Source organism: Nothoprocta perdicaria, unplaced genomic scaffold, assembly GCF_003342845.1.
Source record: "Nothoprocta perdicaria isolate Ctin4 unplaced genomic scaffold, notPer1 scaffold_209, whole genome shotgun sequence".
In the NCBI taxonomy this organism is placed as follows: Eukaryota; Metazoa; Chordata; class Aves; order Tinamiformes; family Tinamidae; genus Nothoprocta; species Nothoprocta perdicaria.
This window is the reverse complement of record NW_020455305.1, coordinates 801,235-826,521: the sequence shown is the minus strand read 5'-3', so window position 1 is coordinate 826,521 and position 25,287 is coordinate 801,235. Positions and strand designations below refer to the sequence as shown.

Sequence of the window (25,287 nt, the reverse complement as noted above, 5' to 3'; positions counted from 1 at the left end):
GCTTGCAATGCAGTAGTTAGATCTCTTAAGTTAATAACTAAAAGAGTCAAACCACTGATTTTTACTTTTTGATTACAGCCCAATCTCATTAACTTTCTAGAAAGTACAAATGGGAAGATAAAGGAGGGTGCTTCTTTCCTTTTTTTTGAGAAGGAGTTAAAAAAAAAAAAAAAAAAAAAAAACCCCTTACTTCTGAGAAGGGAAATCATTTATACTCATTTTGTTAGCTAAAGTAGGGTTGTTAGCCTCCTCACTGGAGAGAGTTGTGTTTTGCTTAAAAAAAAAAAAAAAAAAAAAAAAAAGAAGCCCTGTTTGGTTTGGCCCCATTCTACCTTTATTCTCCCCTCAGGTATTTGTATGTCACTCTGGAAGGTAAAACAGGAGATTGCATATATATATCAAATATCCTAGCTCAAACATGTTTATCTTCTGCATGTTATTTCATGTATTCTATTTATGTCCATTACTTAGGCACATGAGACATTTCACAGAAGTATTTGCCTTAATAGTATTAAAGCAGTAATGCTTTTAAGCCCAAATATTCAAGAGTCTGTCTGAAATTATGTCCTGCACTGTCAGGAGACATCAAACCCATTGATTGCAATAACATCTTAGTCACTATAAAACTTTTGTTTTCTTGCCCCTTTTTAATGAAGGAAAAGCATTGATTGCCTTCCCTTTCTTTGTGTGTTTCTAAATTAGTTTGAAGTTGTCAGGAAGACTTAAATCTCATTTAAGAAATTAAAAACACTGATCTGAAAGCATCCTGGGAGAAGATGCTTATCTTTAAGTAACATTGTAGAGCAAGCAAATGTGGTATAAACTCAGTGCAAAACGTTTAAGGGCAAGAAAAAGCATTTTGCAATAACTGTCTTCCATTTAGAAATGTTACTTTTTTTGAACTGAAGCATCTTGTCAATGTTTTAAGGCTTTTTGAAAACCCACTGTTAGCAAACCTGTATTAGAAATAAAGTTAGCTTTCTAGCTATCACTAGTGATGTGATAGCTTTGCTGATTTATCTAGCAAAGACATTGACCATTAACCTGCTTGCCTTGGTCATTTGTTGTCAGTAGAATGGTCTATATACATAAAATAGATTTTTAGCTAGAGACTTTGAATAAGAAATTAGATGTGCTCATAAGGGTATTTAAAAGAAACATTAGCTTTATCATGGTAACTTTCTTTTTGTTTTCTTTCATTTTAGAATTAATAATACCCTTGAAATTGCTTTTGCCTCTGAGGGAAACCCATTCTGGAAGGATTTAGCAACTTTTGCTGGATGGATATGTGAAGTAGCTCAATATCTGAATAAGGAAGTGGGCCCCGCAGGTGGGTTGGATGAAAACTGCTACACAACAGGATTGTAGTGATTTCATGTCTCTTCTAGACAACATTATTCCTCAGAAAGGGGGGGCTGGGGGGTGGAGATGGTTTTACATCTGTGAACCTGCTTGTGTTGTCCTCACTCTTAGGATTTCCCCTCTGACTAAGTCTTAAGCAAGAAAAAATAGAGTATGTGATGTGGAGTCTGATTTTGCTTTTCCTTTCATTAAGTAAATAGCTTTTTTTTTTTTAGTGCAAAGTGGATTTTTTTTTGATTCATTTTTGTTGAAAAAAATCCGAGTAGTTACCTCTGAATAGTCTTTTTACTACTGTGTTGACAGGAGAGCTTATGAAGTCAGAGTTATAAATAGAGAGGAGACTAGACTATCTGGTCACACGGTAGAGAAGTTTCGAAACTAGTTTCATGTTCATGCAAGGTCTTCATGATTGATTTCATAGAATGTGTAGAATGCCCAAGGTTGGAAGGGACCTCAGAGGTCATCGAGTCCAAACCCCCTGCTCACGCAGGGTCACCTAGAGCATGTGACACAGGGCTGCATCCAAGTGGGTTTTAAAGATCTCCAAAGAAGGAGACTCCACAACCTCCCCGGGCAGCCTGTTCCAGTGCTCTGTCACCCTCACAGTGAAGAAATGCTTCCTTAAGTTCCTGTGGAACTTCCGATGCTTCAGTTTGAAGCCATTTCCTCTAGTCCTATCACTGTCCACCACTGAAAAGAGGCTGCCCCCCTCCTCCTCACTGCCTCCCTTGAGGTATTTATACACACTGATCAGGTCCCCCCTCAGCCTTCTCTTCTCCAGGCTGAACAGGCCCAGCTCTCTCAGACTGTCCTCATAGGGCAGATATTCCAGGCCCCTGATCATCCTCGTAGCCCTGCGCTGGACTCTCTCCAGCAGCTCCACATCCCTCTTGTACTGGGGAGCCCAGAACTGGACACAGTCTTCAGTTGTGGCCTCACCAGGGCTGTGTAGAGGGGGAAGATCACCTCCCTCGACCTGCTGGAGACGCTCTTCTTAATGCACCTCAGGATCCCGTTGGCCTTCTTGCCCACGAGGGCACACTGCTGTCTCATGGTCAACTTGTCGTCCACCATGACACCCAGGTCCCTCTCTGCGGGGCTGCTCTCCAGCAGGTCAACCCCTAATCTGTACTGGTGTCCAGGGTTATTCCTCCCTAAGTGCAGGACCCTGCACTTGCCCTTGTTGAACCTCATGAAATTTCTCACCGCCCAGTTGTCCAGTCTGTCCAGGTCCCTCTGGATGGCAGCGCAGCCCTCAGGGCTATCAGCTTCTCCTCCCAGTTTGGTATCATCAGCAAACTTGCTGAGGGAGCACTCCATCCCTTCATCCAGGTCGTTAATGAGTAAGTTGAACAGGACCAGACCGAGGACCGACCCCTGGGGGACACCGCTAACTACAGGCCTCCAGCTGGACTCCGCACCATTGACAACCACTCTCTACACCCTGCCACTGAGCCAATTCCTAATCCACCTCCCCGTCCACTCATCTATCCCACACCTTTGGAGCTTACCCACGAGGATGCTGTGAGGGACAGTGTCAAAAGCCTAGCTCGAATCCAGATAGACCACATCTACCGCTCTGCCCTCGTCTATCCAGCTAGATATTCCTTCATAGAAGGCAATCAGGTTAGGCAAGCAGGACTTCCCCTTGGTGAATCCATGCTGGCTACTCCTGAGTACCTTCTCCTCCATGTGTCTGGAGAGAGCAGCCAGGATGAGCTGCTCCATCACTTTTCCGGGGATGGAGATGAGGCTCACCGGCCTGTAGTTGCCCAGGTCCTCCTTCTTGCCTTTTTTGAAGACTGGAGAGATGTTGGCTTTCCTTGATTCTTCTTGTGCTGGGATATCATAGACCCAGGGGAATAAGCAGCAACTTCATCAGGACTTCACTACTTGATTAAGGTAGTTTATTGATTTAAGAAATTAAAAAATAAAATCAAGTAATACTTGTTTTTCCATTCAGTTCCATAGAAATCTGCTTACTGATAAAGTATTCAGCACATATTTCTGAGTAGTTCTATAGACTTCAAAAGCTCTCCAGTTCCTCAGGATGAACCTGGTACTAGGCAATAAGCAGCAGGTCTAAGATTCATCTTAAATGAATCAGCTAAGACATTTAAGATTCATTTGTTAGTGGAAAGCTTTCCAGTACCAGTTTTGTCTTGAAGGAATTGGAGAGCTTTTGAAGTCTCCAGTATTCTTTCTGGTTAGATATTTATGGTAATTTAGTTAATGTTTTATGTGGTGTAAAGGAGTTCTGAAGCAGGACACAACATGGCTCATCCAAAGAACTCTTTATTAAAAAAAAAAAAAAATTAAAAAAAAAAGAGGGGAGGGTATGACAGCAGATTTTTTACAAGATCTTCAAATATATATATTCACATTTATATATATATTTTCATATTTCTTCTCTACTTTTCTGTCTATTGAGCTTTTCAGAAATATCTACTGAATACTTCTTCAGTAAGTAAGCTTCCATGGAACTGAATGGAAAAACAAGCATTACATTTTTTTTTAAATGACAATCTACTTCACTGAAGTAAACTAATGTGAGCTGACTGTATAGTTCCATTACAGTCCCAGATATCTTTAGTGTCTTAGGTAGTAATAGTGATTTTTACAAGCATGTCTTCCCTTTATTGAAATTCCAGAGAAGGAACGAAGATAATTGAATGAAAGTTTCTGGGCTCAGGGCAGCACAAGGTGTACTATTATATAAAATATATGTGTTTGTATATATATATATTTTCTTTCTGCAGTAGTTATGCAGTTCATGTGTAATTCAGAATATATTTTCTATTTTTCCTTTATCCTCTCAGGATTTTGCCCATACATACAAATGTGCCTTCTCTAGACCCAGTATTTATTGATTCTGTATCTCATTCCTTTAAATTATTCACTAGTACTAAGATGAAATCCTTTACTAAAAAATGCACATTCACTACTTCTTAAATATCCTTTATGCATTTCTTTCCAACTGCAGAATGTGATTGTAAATGTTCTCTGCTTTCATTCAAGTCAAAGTCTGTAAGATCAAACTGTTTCAGTGGGAGTTGATGAAGTTGTTCATAGACTTTTCTTGATTTGTTTTTTTTATAGTGAAATGTATATATTTTTTTTCTTTGCAGATGGATTTGAAGTATCTCTATGTTCCGGGCTCAGTCTGAGGACTATCTTTGGTCATTTTTCAACATTTCTGCAAAACTTATCAGATTATTCCTCATTTACTTCCTGGCCACGGTAGGATTGAACTAATCCATAAAGTTTCCCTTTTTAACTCTTCTCCACCAGTCTCTTACCCAACTTCCATTCTGAACTTTTCTGATAGTTGATCTGAACTTTTCTGATAGTTGAACACAGTTAACCTGCCTTATGCTTGTTGAGTGACTAGTGTTTTTCAGGGTTATTGGATAGAAATATAGCCCTGCAAAGATGGAAAGATATATCTTTCTGACTGTCATTCAAAAGCATTTAAAAAGATAACATCACATCTGGTATATTATGTAAGTAAGGGAAATGATGGAATCTGGGCTGCAATACTGCAGTAGAGTTAGTGATTCTCTTTTTGTTATGCCCTTGAATACCAAAGTGATTGTCACTTGAACTATTGAAGATCGGGTAGCAATTACTCTGATTGCTATTTAAATGGTATTTGAATTTTTTTTGACTTTAGAGTTGTTTATATTATGTCAACTTTTTTATCTGTCTACTGTCTACTACTGCTTACTCCTAACTAACAAAAATCTTGCTTAATATTTCAGAATTTCGACATCAGTCAAAGAGCTTTTGAAGAAAGGACAAAACTTAGAGTTCCTTTTCACTGGAAATGCATCTCTCTCATACCTTACAGGATTCATAGAAGAAATTGCTATGCCAAGTTTCTCAGCCCCGTTAAATCTTCACTCTTTTATGGAAACTGTCTTGAATAATACAATTGCATGGATAAACAATTTTGCTCAAGGGAAGGAAACTGTCACAGGTTTCTCACCTGCAGTTTCTGAACTCTATAATGAACTATTAAAAAACTTCCACACACTTCAGAGATTCTGGCAGAAAGGGAAGAGTCAAGTGGGAGAAGTAGAAGTATTTGATACCTTGGCTAGAGTCTTTTTTTCCATACCAGAAAATGAAAAAATCTTTAATATGAGTATGCTTTTCTTCCAAAATACTCTGACTGGTTGGCCAGATTTAAATATTGTTGATATGAACCATCTAAAATACCGAAGTGAAGACTTCATAAAACATCTGTATGAGGTTGCATCATTGACTGAAGATCATGATAATACAACTTTCAATCCAATTCATGGAGTGAGTAATGCCTCCTCCTCCTTACTCTCAAATGCAACGTTTTTATATAAAATGCAAGAGTTAGGACAAATTGTATCTGACTTTTTCAAAGACACTCAGAAATTAAACAATGGTAGTGTGGCCTCACTTGTTCAAATACTCTTCTCTGTTTATCAGAACATTGATCTGCTCTTAGGTGTTGAAAGCAACAGTGCTCTATTAACATTTCTTTATGAGACCTCAAAAGATATTTTATCTCTTCAATTATGGCATGATTTTGAAGACAGAGACCTGGCTTTTGATCTTCTATCTGAAACTTTTAATGTACTTTTGAACTTATCTGGGCAGCCTCTCTGTGAGAAGTTATTAATCATTTATAATTTCACGGAGTTTCAGGCCCAGTCTCTCACACAGAAAGGCAAAGACATGCAAGTTGTCTATGACTCTCTGAACAGCCTTAAGACTTTATTAATGGATGAAGAGATCCAAACAGCTGCCGCTTGTTATTTAGAAGAATTCTTTGGTATATCAGTAGAATGCCTGATAAATAATGGATGCATTGATTTTTATTTATCAAACTCTACTTCTATAGAGAATTCAGTAGAGGATTATGACTTTCTTCTGTTTCCATTGGACACTGTTTTAACTAACATAACAAAACTGGGAGATAAGATAAATTTGTCTTCTGCTTTGCAGTGCGCTTTTCTATGGCTTCAAAGCTGGACAGGGATTTTTGAAGAAGTGTCTGAAATTTTAAATTTGAATTCAACCTTTTTTGTCAGTCTAAGATATGGTTTGGCAAACGTTTCTGAAAGCATTTTAAATACAACTCATTCTGAACTATGCAATAAGACAACTACACTTATTGTTGAAGCTGCAACAGCAGCGCATCTGTTAAAAAACATAGTTGAAGATGGTGATTTAAATGACTGGGAAGATTTTGAAGTTCTCGTTAGTAATCTTCAAAGTATACTTAACAATGCAATTGATGTCACAAGCTTGCTTACAGGTAAAAGTTTGGAGGAGGTTCTGGAAATTATAGGAGAGGGAATTAGTAAATTGCAGAGGTCTATGTTGAAGGCTGATAATGGAGATTTTTTTATTTCTTGGCTTGATACTTTCCTCTCAGGAAGATTTGAGGGAGAGAATAGAGATGCCAATACTTATTCCATTAGAAATTCCATTTCTACTATTGTCAACCTCTCTGAAAAAGAACTTGGAATTATTCTTACAGAGATAAAAGACACTGTATCTTTTTTAAAAAGTGTATCTCAAGAGAAGTACATGGATTGTATCAGCATCTTCCAGAATATTACCAAATTAATTTTGAACAATATTCTGAAAGAGAAGAGTCATTCACAGGTTAATCTTTCTCCTCGTCTTAACTCCTTTCTGAACTTCAGTACAGTGGCTGAAGCAGAAGAATGTGACAAATGGGTGCATATTCTTAGTAACTTCAGTGAAAAATACAAGTCACCTTCCCATCTTGAAAGCATAAAACATGTGCTATTTCTGCTGAAATCACTGGGAAACACTGAGAGAGATCTTAAGCTAAGGAACATGATGGATTTTATTATTTTTGTTTTTAATTTGGTATTCCCTGAATGTTCCTTATCTGATTCTCATGTTCTTTGTGTAAACATTTATTCCAATTTTATAACAAAAACTTTAAAATTTATTCTCCCCAAGTTTTATGGAAAAGATGATATTAGGATGACTGACTTTATTTTTACACTTGTAAATATCTCAGAAGGGCAAACACCAATACTTGACGAGAGTTTTATGGGGCACTTTCAGTATACGTCAAATGAAACACATTTTACTCAGTCAATCCATGAATCTAACAAGAATTCTAGTATACTCCTTCATTCCTTTCATCACCACCATCTTTTCTTAACAAAATTACTGACAGAAATTCAAAATATCAAAAGTTTTATTTTTCAAGATATCTGGCAAAATGGCTCTTCTGCTTTGAATACTGAGTTTAAAGCTTTCTTGCATCAGAAAAATTTCAGTTTGTTGATGAAGTTCTTTCAACATATGGTGAGCTACCTTGACTCAAGAAGATTGCTTCATAAGTTGCAAAGTGAATACAACACACTTCAAGCACTAGTAAAAGCATCAACTATGAACATTGAACTGGCAAGGAAGGCACTCGATGCTTTTAAGTCTTTGACCCTTACTGGTTTTCCGGGAAGATATGATGAAGAGGTCCTGAATCATGTAATAGCTTTGGTGCAAAATCTGGAGCATACAGATCTGGAGTTTTTGATTGGTCAATTCAAAAAAGTCCAGCAGAGCCTGGTTCATTTATTTAAAAGTATCAGATCTTTGTATGTTGAGAACCTGGCATTAGGAATGTTACCAGACTGGTTGGATATATTTGAGAATGATCTGTGTAACTGGAATCTGACTGGCTTCAGGCATCTGTCACAGCTGTTGGAACAGGACAAGCTCTTAGATGCAATGGAGATGTTCCCTCTTCTCCTTGATGTCATCAGACTTACAGAAGGATTAGCCCATGGAAACATCACAGATGCACTAACAGATGTGTACACTTTTATACTGACTCAAGAAGCAAAATTACCTATGCTTACCAAGGAGGAATTATCTAATCAAGTAGGAAGTCTCCTAATGTTACAGCAAACTCTGAGTGATCTGTCTCATGAACCTACAGAGGCCTTGGTTTGTATTTCTGCAGCGTTCTGCTGGACTCTTAGAACCTCAGCACCTCAGAATGATCCTGCTTTTAAACCTTGTAACTTTGCACACAACAATTTTTCTCTTGCTTACAATGAAGTCATTAACACAATTAAGCAGCTGAAACTGATCCCCCTGGAGGACAGTTCCCTATGTGCCAAGGAAGACTTTCAGGTAGATATCATGCGCAATCTGACTTGCTTTTTTCATCTGATCAGAGAATGGAACTCTCTTCTATTGAAGTTTTCTGAGCTCTGTCATTTAAATGACTCAGTTCTCAAAGAGGTATTAGACTTTTGGAATCAACTGTCTATTTATTCTGTACCTCTAGGGGCCAATAATACAGCCTCAGTCACATGCTCACCCACACTGAAGATGCAGGCAGCTTTACAGTTTGTAGAAGCACTGGATGGTGTGACGACGACAGAAATGGAGACAGCCATAGCTGGTTTTGAGCAGTTGGATGATCTTTATTATATCATAAGTTCAAGTGGAGACAGAAAAACGTCACTTTTGAAGACAGTTCTTTCAAATTTTAAGAACATGACCAATGAATTGTCTGGATTGCTGGGTACAGAGCCCATCCTTTCTTTTCTCTCTTTAGTTCAGCCTTTAATAACATTCTCATCTTTTGGAAACCAGACTTACTCGGTGCTTATGGCATTATCAGCTTTAAATAGAAATGAAAATACATCTAATAGTTTTGAGAATTTCTGGTTTCACGTAGAGTCTAGTATAGAAAACTTATCAGTGAATTTTAATGTTAGGCATTTACTTATGGCAGTAGAGCAAGGCTTCCAGATATTAAGGGTAGCTACTGGGCAGTCAAGGGATCTTGATGTTCCAGTACCTCAGCTTAACATGTCATCTGTCAACACTATGTTAAGAAATTTTAAAGATATTCAAGAGAGTGTAAACACCTTTCTATGTGAGCTTAACACTACAAGTTATTCTGAAGTACTGCATATTCTGATCTTAATGGCTACTGAAAAGTCTTCAGATGACCTACTGCTAGTTGTCGAAGATATTATTGACTTTCTGGAACTCTTCCAAAATCAGTCTAAAGAAGATTATATATCCATGGTCTACGATGATCTTAAAGGTGGAAATATGAATAATACTCTTATTGCTGCCTCAGTTTTGCAGAGTAGTGTCCTTCATATAATTGCTGACCTTGCCGTTATAGAAACAGCTCTGCATTCAAATGATACAGAGCTTCACACAATTGACTTCTTTGATTTACTTTTTGATGATATACAACATGGAAGCTATGGAAAAGCTACTAATCCTTTTGAAAACAGAACTCTTGAAAACATGCAAGAGATCTTGCAAATGATCTTTCTGTCTACAGAACATGACAGGAACAGACTAGCCTCCTTGCTAAACTACTGGCATGAGGATATAATGGCAGAAATGAGGTGAGCATTTTCTATGTATCTGTTTTAGTCTTGTGTACAGGGACACTTGTGACAGCTGACCCGTGCTTGTGAACAATTGCACCTTTTATTATGCAATTACTACTGTGTTATTTCAAATGTTTATTGGAGAGCAAAACCATATTCCATATTAAATTACATTATGTGGACCAGATTATTGGCATACTTAATTTTCTATGTTCATACATGAAGTGCTTCCTTTGGAATTATTAGAGATCAAATACTTAGAATGTTTTAACATCAACTATTCGGTGTTAAAAATCTTGTAGCTCTGAAAACTGAGACCACAGTTAATGAATGGGATGGTAGTTATTTGTAGTGTTGAGTTAAGAATTAAAGGATTACTGAGATTTGTTTGTCTTTATATGTCTAAATGTAGCTTTATTGTTCTTGGAGTCCCTTCTGTTATTATTCAAATTTCATGTAAAGCCTTTCTCATTTTTCTATGACTGGATTCTTAATGTAATGACTTACGTTCAGAAGTCCCTTAAATTTCATGCAGAATAGTTCAAATTGGAATAAAGTCTCAAGACTTTCTTTTGAGCTCTTGAAACTAGAAAATAGAGCATACAGGTACAAAGAATAAAGTATTCTAGTAGTAATGTTTAACTTCATTTCATATCCATTGATTTTTGTCCTTTCCATTATTAGGAAAAAAAAAAAGTGAAAAATTTGCTACTTGTGTGAATTTATCAAAATTTTTCAAAAGAAAACAAACAACAAAAAAAAGGAGTTAGCATCCTACTTAGTTATACTCCATAAAGAGAGGTTTTGTGTGCTTTTATCAAGTGGAAGATAACGTGTATATATATATATATAGGTTTCAACATTAAATACTTGCTCGCTCTCATTGAACTTTTTCCTTTTTCCCAATAGACTGACTTTGTCTCAAGTGAGTATTGTGGAGCTTGTTACTGTTTTAAAGGTTTCTTTTTTTGGTCCTATAAGATGTAAGGATCTTTACTGTAAGGATCTTTCACTTACGAGGTTTAGTAGTTCTATCTCCCATTTTTAAGGCATTTTGTGTGCTATTGTCATGTTCAGAAAAAAACATCAAATGACTGATTAGAATGGTTCAAAGATGCCAGACAGGTTCAGAGTGTATAGCTTTATTTTTTCCCATGCAATGTCACTGTATATTTACATAAATGCAAAATTATCTTGCTCCTTTAATTTAGGAATAATATTTCTATTTTTATATATTTCCTATGGAAAACTTAATGCTTCTAAACCTGCATCAGTTGTCTAATTTATAATAAGTTGGTATATCTTTTTTTTCAAATTTAAAATAAAACCAGTATAAAACCCAGTCTGAGGAAGACATAGATGAAGCCACTTAAGTTTGAGAAGTTTTATTTGACTTTCTGAAGGTATTTTTGTTTGGTTTGAGATTATAAATGATATTGCTAGGAAAATAGATATAACTTCTCAGTGTAGTCACACTTGCAGTTTTGGATGAGGTCAGCTGCACAGATTTTGGGAAGCTTTTACCTATTTATGCGTGCAAGGAGATAGGAAAAAAAGGTTTCTGGTGGTGGTGTAAGTAACTCTTCCTTTGAACCAGTATCAGTACTAAATGAAAATGACTTAAATCAGCTGATGACTTAAACACTAAAGGTCACCTTCTAGGAGCTATGGGTATTATAGAAAGTTGCTCTGCTTAACAAATATAGCAAATAGCGTTTTTTGAAGGTCACTTCTGTCTGATTCCTCAAATGAAATGCAGTCAAGCAAGAAAAAGATCTTCCTTTTTGGGAAACCTTTTCTGAGGGCTTAGGAAGTAGCAGAACTGCTACACTGGAGTTCATGTGTTTAAACAATATCCAATGAGTGAATCACATGAAACAGTTGCTCTAACCCACTTTGGGATTTTTTGCCAGTGGGCATTGCCCAGATCAGAAACAGTGTACTACAGCTGATTTATGACTTGTGTGGGGCATAGACCTTTAGATTAATTTTATATAAGTATGTTAGACAAATGGTTAGGGGCCAGGATGGTCATCCTGATTTCTTCCTTCGGGTGAAGAGGAACTACGAGCTCTCAGTATTTGTGAAACCACATTAGCAGTAGTTATGATTTTGCTTATTTTGCTAAGGTACCTTCTTTGCTGATGACTCATTATCTTTATGAAAGCTAATTTTTAAATATGTTGTTTAGAAGTTCATGTCCTGATTTAGAAATAGTTTACATAAAGGAAATTGGATGTGGGAATACAGGATGGTTGTGCAACTCTTGATATTGAAATTTTAATATTTTCTTGAAGATTGCAATACATAGTGTAGTTGAAAACTTCCTTCAATCCTCTAGTTAGGAAAATAATGATATTTTATTTATTTTTCTATAGAGCATCTGAGATATGTCAAGCTCTTCAGAAATATTTACCCCCTACTATTGTCCTGCAATTGCAGAAGCTACAGCTTATCACTATGAATGGTCTCAAAATCTTTTCAGGTTAGTTGTCACTATTGCCATTGTAGTGATGGTGTAATTCACCATGTATTAACATACACTATATCTATACTATATCGTATTATACCCTACTATAATATTAATGATTTACTTGGTGCATTCCATTGTTGAACAAATTCAGTTTGGTGATAGAAAGCAGAAAGCAAGACAAGTATGCTGATGCCTGGAAATTAAGTTAACAAAAGCACAGGAAAACATTTTGCCCTGGGTTGTGTAAAGGGCTGCCTTCTGGAGAGGATGAAATGATTGAAAATTGGTGAAAGGATCTGGCCTTACAACTTGTGATTTTATCCACAATCTCTTTTCTTTCTTTTTGTTCTTGCTCTGGCGTGCTGTGGCTTCTTTCTCTCATTTAGCTCACTAACCCAGTAGAAGGCAGCCAAGGTGTTTGATTTTTGCCTTATCTCTTATAACATTATTTTTCTGCTAGATTACTGAACTGGGGTTAGTCACAGAGGCTTTTTAATGAACCAGAGTTGACACAGAGTAGTATTTAGCTGGCAGTAGGGAAGAATTGAGGAAGTATATGGAACATCTGCCCTATGAGCAAAGGCCGAGAAAGCTGGGCCTGTTCAGCCTGAAGAAGAGAAGGCTGAGGGGGGACCTGATCAGTGTCTATAAATACCTCAAGGGAGGCAGTGAGGAGGAGGGGGCTGGCCTCTTTTCCATGGTGGCCACTGATAGGACTAGAGGAAACGGCCACGAGCTGAGGCACCAAGGGTTCCACAGGAACCTAAGACCATTCTTAACAGTGAGGGTGACAGAGCCCTGGCACAGGCTGCCCAGAGTGGTTGTGGAGTCTCCTTCTTTGGAGATCTTTAAAACCTGCTTGGATGCAGCCCTGTGCCATGTGCTCTAGGTGACCCTGCGTGAGCAGGGGGGTTGGACTAGATGACCTCTGAGGTCCCTTCCAACCTTAAGCATTCTATTATTTTATGATTCTATATAATGGAACTGGCATGTCCTATTTCTGGCCAAGTAATACCAATGGATTGGCTTGTTGTAACTGAGTAATTTCACCCAAAACAAATGATGTAAATTTAAATGACTAAAGCTCATCATCTTGGTTGTGTATAGACTCACAAGATGAGCGTTTTGAGAAATGCTCCATACTGAGCTAAAGGAGTGATTTCATATTATGCATGTTTTGGTTTCTGCTTTTAAACTTTGAATTTCAATAATTCACTTCATATGTAAACCCAATTCTGTAAGGGGTCATTTCCAAAGAACTTCTCTTCTGTTATTCTAGAGTGGGGATTGAGTTTGGTAATATTTTGTTCCAGCTTCATTTTGAAAGAAAACATATGATGTCATTATATTCCAGTTCCACGTCTCGTGACTGTTGTTTCTAGAGAGTAAAATAGTAACAAATCAGAATGAATGATACTGAAAACCTGTACCTAGGTACTGAGATCCATTAGTAAGCTCAGTCATCTGTGTATTGGGAGAACTATGACCGGGGAACTGAATTTTTATAGTCTTCCTTTCAATTCTCTGATCAAAGGAATGTTTCATAATGCGTGATTTGATTTAACTTTATATGGTAAAATGACTGGCTTCATAGATGAGAGGAGAGCACTGGATGCTGGCACTGGATGCAGCTTCAGTGAAGCTTTTGATACCGTCATCCTGATAACATCCTCATAGGCAAGCTCAGAAGCATGCTGAGGGTCAGGTGAGGGGTCAGTAAGATGGTTAAGAACTGAGTGAATGGCAGAGCTTGGGGATTGTGATCAGCGGTGCAAAGTTCATTTGGAGGCCTGTGGCTTGAGATATACCTTGGGGTCAATACTGGGCCTAGTCTTACTGAACTTCATCAATGACCTGGAGGAGGAAATATACTGCACCCTGAGCAAGTTTGCTAATGGTACAAAACTGGAAAGTGTGGCTGATTCAGCAGAGGGCTGTGGTGCCAGAGAGACCTTGACAGGCTTGAGAGATGGGCGGAGAGGAACCTTATACAGTTCAATAAAGGCAAGTACAAGTTCCTGCACCTAGAGAGGAATAACCTCATGCACCATTAACCAGATTAGGGGTTGACTTGCTGGAAATCAGCTCTGTGGAGAAGGACTTGGAAGTCCTGGTGGAAAACACCACAAGCCAGCAATGTGCCCTTGTGGCCAGGAAGACCAGTTGGGGTGCATGAGGAAGGGTGTTGACAGCAGGCTGAAGGAGGTAATTTTCTGCCTCTGTCCATGGTTGAAGCCACATCTAGACAGTGTCCAGTTCTGGGCTCTCCAATACGAGAGATATGGAGCTACTGCAGTGAGTCTAGCATTTGGCTATGAAGGACTGAAGGATCTTTCTTCTGAAAAAAGGCTGAGAGCGCCAAACCTGTTGAGCCTTGAGAAGAGAGAAATGAGGAGGGATGAAGGGATATTGTCAAGGTGTATAAGTATTTGAAGGGAGGATGTAGTGAAGATGAGACCAGACTCTTTTCAGGAATGCCCAGTGAAAGAACAAAATGCAGCTGGTACAAAGTGAAACAGAGGCAGTCCCATCCAAATTTCTTCACTGAGAGTAACTGATCACTGAGTCAGGTTGCCCAGAAAGGTTCTGTAGTTCTCCATCCTTGGAGATACTCAAAAGCCATCGGGACATAATGGGAAACATTCTTTTAGTGATCCTGCTTGAGCAAAGGGCTTCAAATACATGATCTCTAGAGGTCCTTTCCAACCTCAAAACTTCTGTAATACAGTAATCATTATAGAAACCTAATGAGAAAAGCATAAGATCATTCAATATAGTTTTTACTGAATTGCATTGTATTACTTCTGTGAGTGAGATCACAGATGATGATCTTGGATCTTCAAGGTGTGATTGTTTCTGATGCCATGACGAATGTTTATGGCTTTTGCCATTGGCTTATGGACCAAGTGGGTAAATGTACATGGGGAGACAATGCAGGAGGGATGTAATGCATTCTTATATAAACCAAACTTTGCTTGGTCTCCCATGTGCAAACCTGCTACAGATAGGGGAATTAAGCTGTTTTTCAGGGACGTGAGTGCTGTAAACTTGAGTAAAAACTTCCTGGGTACGAGATAAAGTGACAAACATCCCCTGCATGGGTTCGCTCTTGAAGGGATTATCTCCTCATTGCCGATTGTTTAAGTAATGCCCTTTCCGTCCCCCTGCAGCTGGGGTTTAATAGCTGCTAATTGCTCGAACATTAGTAACATCCTGATGTCTCATCAGGGAGAGTATCAGGGAACTCAGTGGAGGAAAAGGTAGAGGGGGTTAATACATACAGCTGCTCCAAGCTGTGTTTCTTACTCAGAAGAATGAAGGGCTCTGGTTCTGTTCTGTAGCAGGTGTTGCTGTTACCACTATCGGTCAGGAAAGTGTAGTGAAGAAGAAAAAGGGGGAATAAATCAATCGAGTCCTCTTTCCTTTCCTTTTTGTAATGGGAAATAAATTTGGTTGAGATATTTCCCAGTATCTTAACACATCACACTTGGTCTCTTAAAACCTTTCCCATATTTAGTCAGCTTTTCATCTGATTAAAAATAAATTAACTGATTAAACCTGGGCATTTTTTTTTTGTTTTCCTTGCAGAACAACCAGCTATCATCAGCAACCTTTTCTGTGTTGTTACAAGGTGTAAAGATGGCTTAACAAGTCACTTCCTCCTCTCCCTCTTTGAAGGAATCATTCTGATTCAAGATCGTAACCAGGTTTGGATTGTTTCCACACCTACAAGTGTTCATTGTGTTTTGTGTTAACATCACATTGAAAGTAATGATAGGAGACTTGTTTTGAATCCGAATGATCAGTACAAACAGTGGCTATTATGAACTGGGTGTTTTTTCTATGGTTATAGTTCTGACACGTTTTGTAGTGATACCCAGAGTGAATCACCCAAATAAACATTGGTGAGCTTTGAAAGCTGCTTGGGAGAGTAGCTTAGACATTCAGTGCCAAATGGTTCATGTTTTCTTCCTTTATATCATCTGATACTGACAAACTCATGAGTCAGAGTACACATTTTCAAATCTTCACAGGAAAAGCAGTGAAATCAAACTAAAGGAAATAAACTTTTTGGTCCGAGTCATTCAAGCTAAAATAGCAATGGTCACCAGATGAGGTCAGTCAGTGTTTCTTTAATAGCATAGTAAGTGAACATTCTTGATCCAGAGAGGCTAACACTTGGTATTTAGACTTGTACAGAGCTAGAAGCAGTTCCCTGGAAATCATACACATGGATAAAATACTATTTTCATTCACATCAGAGTAGACTTTGACCAAACAGATGCTCCACCATCCTGTGTACTCTCCATCATCCTGTGGCATGCTTTCACAAGAAATGTGATTATTCAAGTGAATATTTAACTCTCAGATGGGACTTAAACCTACACAGTCACAGTGCAAGTAGGCCTTTGGGAGAGGGGTAGAACTGAGGAATCAACAGTTTTCTCTGGCTGTTCCGAGGAATTGAGAGTATATGTATTTGAGATCAATAGAAACTGTTGTTTAGGATAGTTTTCAGGGAAGAGGAAGGGGGAAGAAAAATGGCCAACTTAAATGAAAATCTTGTTTCACGTTGAAATGAAATTTCAAATGATGCTTTTGACATTTCTGTTCTTTGCTGAATCTCCTTGCAAGGCTAGGTTCAATTTGCATATGTTGTTGGTCATTTCCAAAGCTCAAATATCTGAGAATTCTATTCTTGCTAGGTTGAGAACCTTTTTTACCTTAATAGTCTCAAATAAATTGAGACTATTTATTGTCTCAATTTATAAATAAATATCACCTTAACTACATTATCCTTTGAAAATGTGTCAAGTAATTGCCAAGATTTCCATTTCAGTGATTCCAGATATTTAGTGTGAATTTAACTGCCTCATTGCTGTCTTTTGCAGGATATCACAAGAATGTGGTCTGCTATCAACAAAGAGGATTGTGAGAATATTGCATATATAAATCAGAATTTTTTCAGTACTGTGGAGAGCTTCCTCAGAGTCATACAAAATACCAATGATGGGAGCTGTGAATGTCACCTACTGTTAGAAAATATCCAGAGACATTTGCAAATGTAAAGTCTGTATTTTTGATACACATCATAGTTCTTGTTAGGGTTACTGATATTACTTCATCATGTGGGCTCCAAAATGTGTAATTACAGGCAAAATGCTGCGCTTCTAAGTTTCTTCTAGTTTTTTTACCTGAAAAATCAGCAGAAAAAAATGCACTGTAATTATTTAGGTACTTATAAGCAAAATTCTGATTATTTCCAATAGCCTTATTCTTTTTCTGAGCACTTGCAGCAGATGTTGCTGCTCTATAAAGAGAGTCTTCTGAGTCATGACATGGAAAATACTAAGTTTTCAATAAGTCATATTTTTTGTATCTTATTAATTTTTTATCTAAAGCTGTTTGCTATGGCTTTGATCCTCTCAGTAGCTATGTATCATAGAATCCTTAAGGTTTGAAGAGACCTTTAGAGATTTAGTCCAAACCCCCTGCATACACCCTTTGAGCTCTGCCATGCAGCCAGTTCTCAATCCACCTCACTGTCCACTCATCTGTCCCACACTAAATACAGTTCACTTTAGTAGTTCAGACACTGGATGGTTATTGTAACCTGACAGGAAGGAGTTGCAGATCACCTCAGATAGCTGCTGTTCCCCTGAGGAAAAGCGTAGCAAGTTTAGAACAAATGAAACTACTACCACATGCTGTTTCACACTTAACTAGTTGTCATTTGCAAGTGGCCTTCCTGCTTTACTCGTTTGTCTGTTACATTGTTTTCATAATGAGCTCGAATGCCCTATATGAGATGACTTGAGCTTTGGTGATGATGTGGACCATTAACTTGTATATGATGTTTTAATAATAGATAATACTCAAATTGAGTAAAATTTTCATTACTCAGATTGGACTCTGATAGCTTCACACTGCTAGGGGTGTGTATGCACATGTCTCTATCTGTTTTGTTTTGTTTTTTTCCTGAAAATAGACTTTAGTAGACTTGTTTCTCTCCAAGTTCTTGTTAGGGGCATTTTAGAAACGTAGAGATTTTTCCATGAAGACTTTCTTTATTTGGGCAAGAAATGGATGATCCATGCTCAAATGCAATTCATACATGCAACATGGCAAGCTCTGCAGAGGCTCTTACTGCATGCATATGATGTATGTAGAAAGAAGATGATGAGACTATTTAACCTGGTTTACTTTCACTATTCCTTAATCTTTCTATAGATTATGTTGATGACTTAGTTTTGGCAGCTTATAAAATTAAAGCTGTCATTTCAGGTTGACCGAAAATTTGGAGCCATTTTCAGAAAATCCAGTGATAGCTCTTCTCAGCAGTTTTAATCTTTTGAATGGTGAGTTTCTGTTATTTTCAGCTCTTACGACTTTTTTTCTCTCTTCCTCCCTTCTCCCCCACCCGCCAACACAGTAACTTGTTCTCATCAGGTTAAAAGGATGTTGCTTGCAGAACTTAACACAATATATTCTTGGTGTATACACATGTATACACATGCATTTATTAGTCCTCTTCCAGGTAATGCAATTCATCTCATCAGGGCCTGTCCTAGTTGAAAACTAGTTTTCTGATTGGAAATGAGGGTGAGTCTAACATAAGTGTTAAAAATGGCTTTTAGTTTTAGATGCTCCATTCATACAACAGGAGCGTGCTTTATAATTTTATAACCCCTCATTATAAATATGCAGGAGATGCTGTAGTCCAGGAACTGTGATTAAGAAACTTGGTAGGTTTTTGCAGATTGTTACTGTTACTGCTGTTTTCTTTCTGTTCAAGGTGTGAAAGTCAAGGACTGTGTGAAAAATGCTACTGAGCTGGGGCTTAACATTCATTCATCTATCAATATTTCTGAAGAAACAATTGGGACTGTTTTGGAAGCTAGTATCTCTCATTCAGAGGTAAAAGATTAAACAGAGGCTAAAGTGATAAGTGTTAAGTGCTAAATTAACATGTTGACCTATTGTCTGATGTGCCAGCTGAAACAAAACAAACTTGTTTGTGTGGAATCTTCCATTTTTACTTGGCGCTTCTATCTGGATTTTTTTTTTCTCTTTGAGATTTGGGACTTTGAGGGGAAAAGTATGTGAGGTATTAAGGGGTCAGCTTGTAGTACCACTAGTTTTCTTCTAATCCAGATGTGATGGCTTCATTATTTTCAGTAGACTTACTCAGTTGCGCTGACACCAAGTTTTAAATTCTGCTACCTTGGAACTGCGGAGAGGTGAGGCTTCCTGAATAAATCATTTTGTATTTCCCCCAACACTGAGCCTTACAGTCCTGAATTATCTGATTTCTCTTATGCTTTGGGGCGCTATTCACTGTTCTTACATTTTTACCTCTCTCTTGCTTTTGCTGTGCTTTATTTTCCTGCTTGTCCACTGAACATTGTATAAACATTGACTGCATAGGCTTTCTGAGCCAAGGAGTGTGTGTGTGTGTGTGTGTGTTACCATTGTTGCTGTTTTCAGTGATCCCAATAATCAAAGTAGACATCATGAGAAGTGCCAGCTTAACTCGATTCTCAGGTTAATGTTTGTATGAAGGAAGATTTGGAAATAATTTTGATATAAACTAATGAGACTGATCAACCAGCCACTGGGTGTCACTGATGCTCCACTTGCAGAAGCAGCTGCAAGTTTTGTTCACAAGAAGTATGTCTGTTGAAGAAGGCACTTCAAGCAATCATAGCTGTTTACAGATTTGTTCTGCTGCTGTTCTGGCAGGGTAACTGCCATTGTTGTTTCCTTGTTATTTTGATACCAGTAAATAGTAATGAGAGAAGTCATCTAGAAGTGATTCAGTTAAATGGGAATTTTGCATCTTTACTCTCTTGGAATAATAGCACTAGCTGTCTGAATCTTCAAATGAGTTGCTATCCTTGTTTTTGCAGAAGTCCTGCATACAGCTTGAATATATGTGGATATCTTGCCTCTGCATATTTATGCAGAATTTTGGCTGTGCAGAAGTGCTTGAATTCTCCAGTCCACTTAAAGTATTAAAATCTATGTCTCTACCTGATCATGCAATGTGTGAGAATATTTTATTGTGTAATTTTGACCCACTGTCTGCATGGTTTGTATAACTACTCATGATGATACCTGCAGGAGCCTTATTTCTGTGATTTTATATTGCATTCGTGCTTCCCCCTGCAATGGTAAGACTAAGTTTGAGAGTTCTGTGGGCATGTTATATTTGCCCTTGGTTTCTACCTCAAGACTGTGCTCTGGCCACAGTGATTGCTATGGGATTATTGTGTGTGTTTGTTTCTTTTAGCTGCTCAAAAACATGCAGTCTGTGAAGTTTATAAACATTTGTTACTCAGGATAAGTAGTATGGCATAGCTGTAATGCAAACTTTGCAAGGAATGTTGAAAGAGGCTAGTTCTAGTTGGCAAAGTGTTGAGTGGATTAAAGGTGGTTCGAAGTGGAAACATTCATCAGGAATTTCAGTGTCACTCTCACCTGGCCCTGTACAAAATCCTAACTATTATCTTTTTTACACTGATATCAAAATAAGGTTTATACCTAGTTCACATTCAGTGTATTGTGTGCGTATGTATACATATATGTATATGTACATATACATACATACACCTAAGACTGTATGGAGACATACACCTATACATACATATACCTAAGAGTTAATATTTTAAAATATAAGCAAAGCTTTGGAACTACAAAGGCAGATTAGACTTTGGTTCAGGTTTTTTTTTCAAATTAATATGTTAAAATTTAAATGTTCACATTAGTTAAAGAATCAAACTGCATTTCTTGGACAGCTCTGGCTGCTGATACGACTTTCTGATCATACCCGAGCTGGGTGTTGATCCTGGCTACACATACATTCAGTGGGGAGGGCACAGGTAGGTTCTGCTCCCAGGGGTGTGATGGCACTCTGGATGCTGCACACTGGAACATCAGTAATGAACCACCAGGCTTCTGCAGGCTCTGAAGCCTGGACTTTTGCAATTGTCTGTCTTGGAGGCATTTCATAAGGAGTAATTAAGAGATATCTGGAATGCAGCCATTTTGTTTTTGGTCTTGGATAATTTCATAGGAACAAAAAAATCTTATTACACAAGGAATCTTAACTTAAAAAAAAAAATGCTGGTTATGGTGTTTTTGTTGTTCTTTTTTGTCTTACGTTGTTTGTTTCTTTGTTCATCTTCCCCAAGATCTCCTCTAGACATTTGTTCCATTTTCCACTTTTAGCTAACGATAATTCAAAGAAGAAATAAACTGAAGTGTCAGATGGCTCAGTTAATATTATATCATATAAGCATACCCTAAGTGTTGAACTGGTGTGACCTCTGAAAGAAGTCTGTTATTTTTTTACAATGACTCACACTTTGCATTTTAATCTCTGTGTTTCTTCAGCCAAGGTGTATGTTCTCTTCAATGTGTTCTGCATTGTTAATACGATTTTTCATAGTATAAATACCTATAGAATGAACAAATGACCTGTCTAAGTGAAAAGAAATGATTATAATAAATATGCTTCCTCTCTTTATAGGCACATTCAAATGTTTATTCTCACTTTATAGTCTATCTGATTGAGCTGAATAGGTATTTCTTTTAAGTTTGTTGATGACTACTACACATTGTCATGTTACCGTGACACAAATTCTCACTTTATTGCCTATAAAGAAGCTGATGTCTTTCAGAAGGAAAGAATATTAACACACGTACTTTATGATAGTTTTTTTACAGTGCCCTTGCTGCAGCTTTAGCTGGAAGATGTGATGAAGAAGTATTTGGCCTGCTGCTAACATTACCTGAAAACAGAACTTCCCTGGTGGTGGAGGAGTTATGTTCTTTGCCAGCACTGGACTTGTATACCATGTTTGTATTGTTTATTCAGAATTTGAATTTACGCCATATAATTTACAAGGTAAGATACGGTAAGAGGGAAGTGTTCATTTCCTGTGACTTCTTTTGAAGGTAGCCTAAAGCATTCAAGACAAGTGGGTAACTCAATTCCCAAATATAGTTTTTTTTTTTTTTTCTCTTTTTTGTTTCAGATGTTCTGTAGGAAAGGAAGTGCTGGCCATGTGGCAAATTGATTGTCATGTAGTTGTACAGAGATTGCTGAAGAAAATAGATGCTGGTGGATGCTGCTGTATTCCGCCTCTTGCTGCCTTGGGAAAACTATCCCTAAAAAGTTAATTATGAAAGCTTTAGAGAAAACATAGGAAGATATAGATTCACCAGTGTTTGTAGATTGTGCAGTTGGTCACTTATTAATTTGTAAATGTGGAACACTATGGCATCATTGGAGATAAAACAGCAAAGAAGCCCCCCTTATGATAAATAGTTATTTTCTAGCAAAATTTCATACCTTCTCCCCTCCCCACCCTGGAAAAAAAAATAATGTGATCCAAGTCACACACCTTGATTGGACTTGATTTCTATCTCTCTTTGATACATAAGAGTTGAACATACTTGAATTATGATTTAAAGTATCTGGCATGCACTCTATGTAATCCAACTAAAAAATTGCAGTGCAGTTATTTACCCACACAGGAAGGTTGCAAAGGACTGATGATGGTGACAGAAAACTTTAGTGTTTATAATTCTTTCGGAAAATAATGAGAATAATACAGTGACAAAGCTGTAATGAAGGCAGCAGAGAAGTTTGCAGCAAAACCTGACCATCTATGTAACTTTATAATTTGGCATCTCATCTGGGTTTTCAGTGAAATGGTATTTTCAATTATAAGAACAAAATAATTGGATGAAACTTGTGATAGATAGTAGGATTTGTTCCTGTTCTTCCATGGTGAATAATTGACAGAACGTGAAACATTAAGTACAAATAATTAAAATATATTTGTAGAACAGAAAGGAAGAAAATATTGTTCTGAAGCCCTAGTTTCTAGATTGTATTCTGGAGGATGCACGTGAGTGGCTATGCATTGTTAAAAAGGAGAAAAATGCCTAGAATGTGTAAGATACTGGAGGGAAGAGAAGATTTCTACTTTCTGAAGTAATCTGGCAGCCTGGAGGGAGAATAAGAGAAGAAAGGGAGGAAAAAGTGCTTGTTCTTGGCAGCTTTTCTCTTGAATCCTATTGAAATATAATGAACTCCTAGTACAAAATAACAAACGTTGTCAGCTTATCCTAAATTATTATGGAAGTTTTGCTAGTTTTTAGAATTGAGAGAAAAAAAAAGTTATTGCAGAGTATTTTTGAATATGTAAAAGCAGGTGAAGTTTGAAAGGAAAATTAGGCACAGACATTATAGTAGGAAGTATCTTAGTCAAATACAGGTGCATGAAGTAAAGATAATCAGAGAAAGCAGCTGGAAGCATAAAAGTAAAGATAATCAGAGAAAGCAGCTGGAAGCATATAATGAGATTATATTGTTTTAGTTATCATGCATAGGCAGGTAACTTAATAAATCAGTTTGCATTTATATGACATCTAAATGGCCAATAAATGCAAAAAAGATGAGAAAATTCTTAATGCCAAAAGGTGCTTGATGGCAAAAGCAGAATAATGATTGAACTTTGGTCAAGTAGGAGTTAAAATGCACATAATTACTTTACCTAAAAGGCAGTAACTATGAAAAATGAGCAGGGAGGAACAGTATCACAGGAAAGTATACTGTCTAATATGATTCCTCAAACAGCTAAAGGGATTACTGGATTCAATTTATGAGTTGCATTAAAAATATTAAGCTTGTTCTGAACATCCTGAGTCTGCTGAAGGGAAACTTCTCATTTATGCTCAGTCCCTAGGGGATAGAATTTCACAGATGCCATCAACAGCAAGTTGGGATGAGAGCTGCCTTCAGCTCTGTAGGTGTAAATGTCTCTGTATTCTAATTCCTGTTTTGTCATAGACTAGTTGTAACAATTCCAGAGAATTTGTTTACTGAATTTGAGTGTTTTTCTAATTGAAATTTAATGTCATGGTTTCTTTCGTCCTTTTCTTTTCCAAGGTTAAGATACCATCTGAGATAGGCACCTTACTGAACACATTATTGGATGTAATTTCTAGTATCAGCTCTCTTCGCGATAAAGCCCAGCGTGTCATGGAAAATCTTCCAGTGTTCCTCCAAGCTTTTAAAAACATTGGTGTACTTGACATCTCGGCATTGCAACAGGTATGAGTATGAGTTGTAAAATGCAAGGTTAATGCTTGTTGTTAGATGTCTTGTTAGGAATATGTACTAAAATAATGAGGAGGAGTACTAGTGGAAATTGTATCCTGGAAGGTGGGCACTTAGGTGAGACAACGATCTGTTGTCGTTAAAAAGTTGTGTTTGATCTCTTTTGAGCACTCTGGTTATCTTGGCATGGTACTGATGTGGTGTTTCCATCATTGTTGTTTTTATCAATTCATGAGAACACACCCTAAATGAATGGTGAGGCAGCACCTGGAATGTTGTGTGCAGGTCTGGGCTCCCCACTACAAGAGGGATGTAGAGCTTTTAGAGAGGGTCCAGTGGAGGGCAACAAAGGTGATTAAGGGACTGGAACATCTGTTGTACGAGGAAAGACTGAGTGTGTTGGGTCCGTTTAGCCCAGAGAAGAGAAGGTTGAGAGGGGGTCTTATCAACATGTACAAATACTTGAGGGAAGAATGTAGGGAGGAAGGGGTCAAACTCTTCTCATTGGTGGCCAGTGACAGGACAAGTGGCAAGGGGCACAAGTTGAAACACGGGAAGTTCCATCTCCATGTGAGGAAGAACTTCTTTCCTGTGAGGGTGACAGAGCCCTGGAACAGGCTGCCCAGAGAGGCTGTAGAGTCTCCTTCTCTGGAGATCTTCCAAACCCGACTGGATGCCACCCTGTGCTCTAGGTGTCCTTGCTGGAGCCGGGGAGTTGGACTAAATGATCTCTAGAGGTCCCTTCCAACCTCAACCATTCTGTGATTGTGTGAATACTCTACTGTGCTACTGGTATACTGGAAGGTATTTTTCTTGTCCTGCACAAGGAGGGTTGCTATAATGTTCATCTATACAGCTGGCACAGTGATGTGGATCTAGTATCTGAGCTTCTCAGAAGGTTATGCTGGGTAGGCTTGGAAAGCCAGCAG

At 37.8% G+C, this 25,287-nt stretch overlaps 1 protein-coding gene across 1 annotated transcript in view; it reads left to right on the top strand.

The window, feature by feature from the left end:
• The window catches only part of ABCA13 (ATP binding cassette subfamily A member 13), a 183,414-nt gene that overhangs the window by 29,255 nt on the left and 128,872 nt on the right, over window positions 1–25,287 (top strand). The window contains exons 15-25 of the mRNA XM_026038381.1: window positions 1,206–1,330; window positions 4,491–4,602; window positions 5,124–7,121; window positions 7,581–9,767; window positions 12,131–12,237; window positions 15,814–15,932; window positions 17,118–17,290; window positions 18,511–18,584; window positions 19,022–19,143; window positions 21,944–22,135; window positions 24,188–24,352. Coding sequence (XP_025894166.1) covers window positions 1,206–1,330; window positions 4,491–4,602; window positions 5,124–7,121; window positions 7,581–9,767; window positions 12,131–12,237; window positions 15,814–15,932; window positions 17,118–17,290; window positions 18,511–18,584; window positions 19,022–19,143; window positions 21,944–22,135; window positions 24,188–24,352 — 5,374 coding nt within the window. The remainder of the gene's footprint in view (window positions 1–1,205; window positions 1,331–4,490; window positions 4,603–5,123; window positions 7,122–7,580; window positions 9,768–12,130; window positions 12,238–15,813; window positions 15,933–17,117; window positions 17,291–18,510; window positions 18,585–19,021; window positions 19,144–21,943; window positions 22,136–24,187; window positions 24,353–25,287) is intronic.